General features: G+C 38.2%; 1 protein-coding gene across 2 annotated transcripts in view; it reads left to right on the top strand.

Annotated features, from left to right (window-relative positions):
* Positions 1 to 236: 236 nt before the first annotated feature.
* Positions 237 to 8,028, top strand: part of LOC306665530 (TATA box-binding protein-like 1) — a 31,287-nt gene continuing 23,495 nt past the window's right edge. The window contains exon 1 of one of the 2 annotated variants that reach the window (XM_079147118.1): positions 237 to 508. In XM_079147118.1, coding sequence (XP_079003244.1) covers positions 387 to 508 — 122 coding nt within the window. In that variant the 5' untranslated portion in view covers positions 237 to 386. The remainder of the gene's footprint in view (positions 509 to 8,028) is intronic. The other variant, XM_079147119.1, reaches the window with a different exon arrangement.

Raw genomic sequence — 8,028 nt, 5'->3', positions numbered from 1 at the left:
ATTGTTTTGGAATCTTTTCAAGCGATTCTCCAAAAAAAAAAGTCCGGCCCCAAGATCCTCCAAAGCCCCGCCACACACCAGCCTAGCCAAACCCGAGGGGAGGAGGGGCCGGACTCTGGGACCAGGAAGGAGGAAAAGGGAAAGAGGGCAGGGGCGGGGGAAAGTGACGGGAGCAGAGAGAGCCGGAAATGAGTGGCTAGCGAGGAGCCCCGGAGCGCCCTGTCCGGTGGCGCTCTAGCCCCCGCGCGCCGTCTCTATGCTCCTCCGCGTCTGGTCTATTTATTGTCGCGGGGAAGCAGGGGCCGCCCTGTACCCGGAACAACAAAGCACGAAAGACGGAGCCCGAGCCTCGGGGGCTCCTAGCAACGGGCCGGGGCGGGAGTTCCATGGAGACTGGGGAGCGCGCCCGCCTCATCTTCATTCTTGTGCTCCAGCTTCTCCTTCGCATCCGACGCAACCGGCAGCAGCGCTGCCGCCGCGTCCTCTGCGGCCGCCCAGTCTTCCCACGGTAACCCCGTCGGCTATCCTGGGCGGGGGGAGGCGGGCCACTGGGCGGCCCGAGCGCCGGCCGCGGGGCGTCTAGTCGCCGGGCGGGCGTGTACAGAGCCTGGGCCCCGCTGCGGGTGGAGTGTGCGGGGGCGGGGACTGGAGGAGAGGAGCGAGGTGGGGGAAACTGGCCGGGTGGCCGAGGGAGGGACCAGTTCTTTGGAGGACCGGGAATGATTTGGGGGCATCTCATTAGGGATAACGGGGTGGGGGTGGGGCGTCCCTGAGTAGGATCTTTATGGAGTCGGACGTGGGGTAAGCCACCACTGGGAAAGACCGGGAAGGGAGTTCCCCGTCTGTCTCTGTGGAACCCTCAACCTGGGATTAGAGGGAACGTGCAAAGATGCTTGGGGTCCGTTGCTTCCCGGAAAACTTCAAGCGGCCTTTGCAGCGGCCGCAAGGCTCCCAGATAGCGGCTTCGTGGGCGCCTGGTGCCGCCAGTGTTAACAGCCCCAGTTTATTATCATTATTATTATTGAACCAAAAATTAGGCTTGAAGAAGGATCTGGAACCAAATTGTGGGTAGGATCGGGTAGGGATGGAGAGTAGGGATGAAAGCTTAGCAATAACCAATAAGAGCCTTGAAGATAAATCGAATAGGGAATGACGGTTTTTTAAAAAGCTGTCCTTCTGCGGCGATGTGCATCTGCAGGCTCTGTCGGTGTGTTCATTGCAATAAGACTCAAACTGCAGCCAGTCCACATCTGTGAACTCTGCATCTGTCACCTGCAGATCCAACGCGACACTGGCAGTAACTAGTGTGAGCTTCTGTGTTTAGGGTTAAGAACATTTTCTGTCTCTTTCAAAGTCTCAGAAAATGGCAGTTCATTCAAATTCAAAAGTCACTTTTAGCACTGTCGGATTGAAAGAATTTTTCAGTTTGATATACCCAATTAAATATTCATTAGTTTATGCTCTTTTTAGCCTTTCATCACAAACTACTTAATGGTTTTATACTTTCCTAAACCATTTTAGGTCAGTAAATGAGGCTTTTATGTGGCGCATTGGAAAGGTCACATATACATACTGCAATAATAACATTTTTGTGGTCAGTGGGAACAAAGTTCTTTATGTAAAACTGAAGATTAGTGATGAAAATGAAATTGATACAGAGGCAATTATATCCAACACAGCTTATGTTTTGTCCTCCATTTCTTTTATTTAAGACTGACTTCTCTTAAGCAAAATAGTGTCATCTTTATTCACAGTCCCACTTGTTTTCATGCTTTGTACTCACTATATTAGTATCAGAAATTGTAATGGCCTGCTATTATGGGCTTGCCTAAAGGAGGGATAGCCGGAATAGGAGTTTTGAGTCCAATATTTCATTTTAAGTGTTTATATTTAATCTGAATTTGAGATCCAATGTCTCTAGTTGAAGTAATTTAATATGTGAAGAGGCGGGTGGTTTCCTTTAACAGGGGTGAGAAGCATGAACATTGGGAAATGAATTGCATTTTAAGACTCCAAGAAGAAAAAGTCAATATTATGATATTTGGATTAATGACTCACATACTATTGTTTAGTCTTTTCATATGACTGTTCTATGAATGGTATTCTGAATGACCTCACTTGAGTTTGTGGATATTGACTCCCAGGATTTATTTCATAGCATATGTGAGACTTAATGAACTCCCTTGACCTCAGGACTACCATCAGACTCACTTCCCCTGGACTTCATTTGCTGAGTCCTCTGTCCCTTTTGAGTGTGAGTGGGGATCAACACCTAAGCTTCCACCTTTATTAATAATACAATTTCTTCTTTTATTGCTGTCTGCCCCAACAGTCCCATCTTTTGGTGTTGTCTAGTTTCTCTCCTAAATTGTGTTCCAAGCAGAAACGATTTTTTAGACTGTATTTTTTTGTTTTTTTTTTGTTTTTTTTTTTTAAACAAAAATTTCAGTATGTGCCTGTGGCCTGTATATACTTTTCCTTAATGTTACTTCATTTGATGTATTTTCCTTCTGAGTTTTTCCCCTTTATTTGGAGAAATGGTGTGATCATATCAGATAACCTTTATTCATTTTTAATAACTATTGTAAATACAACAGGTAAGAAAATTATATCAAGAATCAAAAGATTATATTGAAATAAGGAACAGGAAAATGTTTGAAATTTTCAAACTAAAAGAGCTCTTAGAAGTCCAAGTGGTAATATTGTAGTTGTAGATATAGTCACTCTTTTGAAGGTAAAAGGTTAGAGCCTGCTGTGTTTTAATTCTTCTAAAAAATTAATACTAATGTTTTCTGATCGTTTTGCATGGAATATTTGACTAAAGTTACATTTTGCCAAATTTGAGGGTACTACTTAAGTGAATTCTGCACATTTTTCTTCACATGGGAAATTGTCACACCAAAAATTTTGAGGATGTATCTATGTATAGAATATGCAGAATTTTTTATAAAGTAAAATAAATAACAAAACATAGCTGAATATTTTTGGAGCATGTCATTTCTTATCATTACTTAAATCAGCAAATACTGTACAGTCTAGTTGAGTGGGTGAATTCTGTTTTTAAGATAAAGAAGGCCAGTAATAACCTGGTGATTGATTTCCTTCTGTTGCATCATAGACCATGTGATGAAATTACTGCTGTGAAAAATTAAGTTTAAATTGATTTTAGAAGAATTTATTATAAAATGTTTCCATAGAGCCTCTGAACCAAAACTTCATAGTTCTTGAAAATTTAGCTATATTGTAACATTTGAACTAATAAAGATTTCCTGAAATTTATATCCATTTTATTGCACCATTTTTATATGCTTTCTGCCACTTCAGGTGTGCAAAGCTGGATGAAAGATGTTTCCCTTCAGGTGCTTGTTGTGTACTTATCCCAGAGAAATGACAAACATGGGTAACGAAACACTAGACACAAATTTGAATTTTTAATACTTTGTTACACACTGCCTAGTACTGTAGTTATTGGTGTATGGATATCATCTTGCCTGCTAAACAGAAGTTTCTGGAGGGTCAGTTCTGAGTCACCATCATAGTGTATGTCCATATTCTTCTGTATCTTGAAGATTAATATGTTATTACCAACATATGTTTGTTTTTTTTTTTTCTTTTTTTATTTTATTTCAGTCACTCATTTAGTTGATGAAGAGAACCTTTTTGGCATCTAATTCTTGATGCCTAAAATTTCAGCTTTTTTGTGGCTATAAGGATGCAAGTTAATAAGCAGCCAAAATCTCTAAAACATGACTAGGGCTTTGTTTTAACCAGTTGAAACAATAAAAAGAATGGTTGGCTGCTGCAACTTGAGCAGATACAGGATTTGCTGTCATCATGTGACTACACTTTGGCATATTTCAAATGATGAAAGTCTATATACATATCGAAGTTCTTTTGAGGCTACTCAGACAAATTTTTGTTTTATTACACAGGCTTTTCTTTAGGAGAGAGATGGAGTGTGGATATATGTATGGTTGTGAAAAAATAAGATCCCAGAAGTGTCGTTAACGGAAAGGTATCAGGTCACATCAGAAGTTTTACTTATCTGTTCTTATTTGTTGTTACTAAAGGGTGTTTTGGTTTACATGGCTGGTTTTATGTTAGAAATTATGCTGCCAGGTCCTATTAAATGTTAAAAATTACCAAGGTGATTTTGGCATGGTTCAGATCTACCTTCATGTGGGAGTTGATAACAGAACTTTAAAATTTCATCAAAAAAATGCAGCACAAAAGTCTGGCTGTTTGTTATTTTTACCATGGAGCATTATTCATTAAGAAAGAATACTGAAAATCAGATGATCATAGGGACAGAATTTTCTCAGGACATGTGTGGGTAATGTTAGTCTTGAATTGTGCTGAGCACCTTAGGTATTTATCTGTAGACATTGGCCCTTGGTGTGGTTTGTGTAACTCATTAACTGACGACTTAGAACATCTTAAAGTAAAACTTTCGCTTCTATTACTTAAATAGCTCCAAAAATTCAGGTGTTACTCTTGCTCCTGATAAATGGAATTAGGGTTGTTATAACATTTAAGAGTATGGACTATGGCTACAAGTTGCCTGTGTTCTGCATCATGGCTTTTTAGTAGTATTATGTGGTCTTGGGCAAGTGGAGTCACTGTCCTGAGCTCCAGTTTCCTCATCTGAGCCCCAGTTTCCTCATCTGCACTGTGGAGTTAATATTAGTATTATCTCACAGGGTTGCTGTGAGAATTAAATGTAAAGCACTTAGAACTTTGGTTAGATTTGAAAAAAATATTAGCAGTTTCTGTCAGCAGTGATATTAGGTAGTGTGTTAAAGGTGAGCCATTAGATCACTTGAAAGTTTTCTTTTGTTCATAGGCTTTCTTCTGAAGCATTGAAGTTCTTTTCTTTTTGATTATGAACCATTGGACTCATCTCTGCTGTTAGGTTTTGGGAGGGGGGAGTACTTTCTTATATTTTTGAATAGTCACACAGGCATCTGGTTATCACTTGTGGCAGATGGGCTAAGTAAAGAGAGACATCTATGTTTCTTTGGTAAGGAAAGCCAACAAAGGCCAGACGCACCAGGTTGCAGCTATTGAAATACTATTTCCCTGTGGACTTGACGAGTTGTTTAGCTGTATGGTACTTCTGAATAAAAGGAATAGACTCCATTGGTTTCATTTAGCGGAAATAGTCTTTAGAAGACACTATTTTTTACTTGTACATCTTTAATTGATGGTAAACCTGAAGCTTGTGTCAGGCCATTTAACTTGAGTGTTCTGTGTGACTGTAAATGTTCTAAATAGTAGCTTTCTTGTAATTTTAGAAGTAGCTGAAAATGCTGCTTTGCCCTAGTTGTTCAAGAATCATTTTGTAGGATTATAGAATTACTTATTTATGGTAAAGCTAAAACCAAATATTGAGACTTCCTAAATAATTTGGTAATTCCAGCTTTGTTTAGGTTGCTGTTGAGATAGTGAATTTTTATAAGTTAAGTTCAAGTGTTTTGGTTTAATTGTAAGAATGTTTGCAACTGCTGACTAAAAAAATAAATGTTTCTTGTTAAACAATGAATTTTAGGGCTGGAATTATAGCTCAGCAGTAGCGCACTTGCCTAGCATATGTGAGGTACTGGGTTTGATCCTCAGTACTACATAAAAATAAAATAAATAAAGGTATTGTGTCCATCTATGACTAAAAATCCTTAAAAACAAACAAAACAAAATGAATTTTAGACTCCTGTTTTGTGTAATATCCAGGTGTTATTTTTTAGTTGAAATACATTTTTATATAATGTACATTATAGAAGTTTATATGAAATATATTAAATGTACTGTGCTTTAAATGTGTAAAGGTGATGTTTTATAATTCCTTTTTCCATGTTGTTTAGTCTTATTCTTTTTTTTTTTTTTTTTTTTTTTTTTTAAAGCAAATTTGTATTTAGGGGTGTGACTTTTGTTTTTCTATTTAAAGAAAATGAATGCTAGTTGAGACCATTGATTTAATTGAACAACTAAATTGGCAATAATAAGTTTAGTATTGATATAATGTTACCATTACTGATTATAGATCTGGAAAATACTAAGAGAAAAAATGATCTCAGCTATTTTGTCAAAAAAAAAAATAATTATAGAGGTAGAGATAGAGCTTCTTTAATTTTGGGTACCCTGAGGACTGTGTTGGGAAACTTTTAATAAAGCAAGTCTCCAGGATATCAATACTGTTGTCTATAATAAAACTTCCCTGTTAATATTTCCCTGCTGTTATTTCTACCACACTCATTTTCAGGGACAGATGTTGCTTGCTGTCCTTCAGACATCAAGATAATAAAGCCAATATGTAACCCAAAAGTGCAAATATGAAGATGAATATTTGATTTATGGCAGTAGTCAACATTTACAGAACAAATCATCATTTGAACCTCAGCTGAGACTCCTGGTAAACCTGAAGCTTTTGTGGAACAAGAATCACTCCATCCTTTTCGTCAGATACTTAGGTTTTGCCACAGCCATTTTTCTCTCACCTGCTTGTGGCATAGCTATAGTACATTTCTTGAGCATCCTATTACCTGTATGCCTGTACAGCCTAGTGACGTTATGCTGAGATCCCTTGATGTGATCATGGGTTGACCCCAATTGGGGATCTTTGGGTTACAGGTTAGGGTGGTCACAGGAGGCACAGCCTTGTTAAAGGCAGCCACCAATTCTTTAAACTTTCTCAACACAGATTTTATGTGCTAATCTCCAAGGTATTTTGTCCTGTATTCTTGGAGGATGTGAGGTAAAGGATATGACATGGCTCAGTAGATTAAATAGCTATATGAATAATTTATCATCTTCTCAGCAGCATATTGCTACCATAAATCTTTAGGTCAGTATAACAAAGAAAACCTCTGGCTGGCCAGTGATCTTGAAACGTCCACTTAAGTGTGTAGTGTAAAACTACTTGGATAATTATAGTTAGGTTTAACGACATTTTGGTCAATGAAGGACTGCGTATATAAGTCTGGTCTTATAAGATCATAATGGAATTGAAAAATTGCTGTTACCACATATTTTTACTGTATCCTTTCTATATTTATATATGTTTAAGTACATTGTGTTGTCATTAACTACGGTATTCAGACAGTAACAAGCTGTGTGGGTTTTTGTAGACTAGGAGCAACAAGCTATATGTACAATATAACCTGGGTGTATAGCAGAAGCTATTTTATCTGTGTTTGTGAACATACATTGTGTTTGTACAGTGACAGAATCACCTGTTGACACATTTCTCAGGATGTATCCTGACAAGTAATACATGACTGCATTAATCTGTGTGTACATTAAGAAGGTGTGCCTCTTGATTTACCCTTTTTAGACTTTTGGTTTTTGCCAAAATTGGAAGTGTTTCAGATGTCTGAATCACATATCTTTGTCTTGTGTTATAATTTCACTCTTACTTTTTTAAATAAAAAAGTAATGACTTTATCATGAATTCCTGTGTAATTAAATGGTTGATATCCTGAAAGTGACCAGCAGGGTAGTCATAGTATGATGGCTCCAGCTATCTTGGAATAACCTTAAGATATGAATAAGTTGGACCCTTGGGGGTGAAATAAAAGGAGAGACTGACTTTTAGGGGGAGGGAAATGGAATATAAAAAGTGCTGAAGGTCCATATGTGTATTTTATTTAAAGTAATATTTTCTTGCATCAGAAATGTATTTCTGTATTTGTGAAAGTTCCTGGAATACAGCTGCCCTTTAGAATTTGGAAGTCCAAACTAAAACAAGTAATAACTTGTTTGGTTCAGGGGAGCTCAACGTAAGAGAAATTGAGAATTTGAGTAGTTTGGGGCTGCGTATTCCACTTCATTGCATAGTGTGAAACTACTTGGATGAGCATTTAATTAAGAATGCATATGCCTGCCTTTTGATTTATTCCTTTTTACAAGGTAAATCTCCTCCCTCCCCCACAGTACTGGGGATTAAACTCAGGCCCTTGAGCATCTATGAAAGTACTTTACCACTGAGTTGCATCCCCAGCCCTTCTTATTTTTGAGATAGAGTTTCACTAAGTT

This window comes from Sciurus vulgaris (assembly GCF_902686455.1).
Source record: "Sciurus vulgaris genome assembly, chromosome: 7".
Lineage (NCBI taxonomy): Eukaryota > Metazoa > Chordata > Mammalia > Rodentia > Sciuridae > Sciurus > Sciurus vulgaris.
Note: the sequence above shows the minus strand (reverse complement) of the source record. Positions and strands in the feature narration are given on the sequence as shown.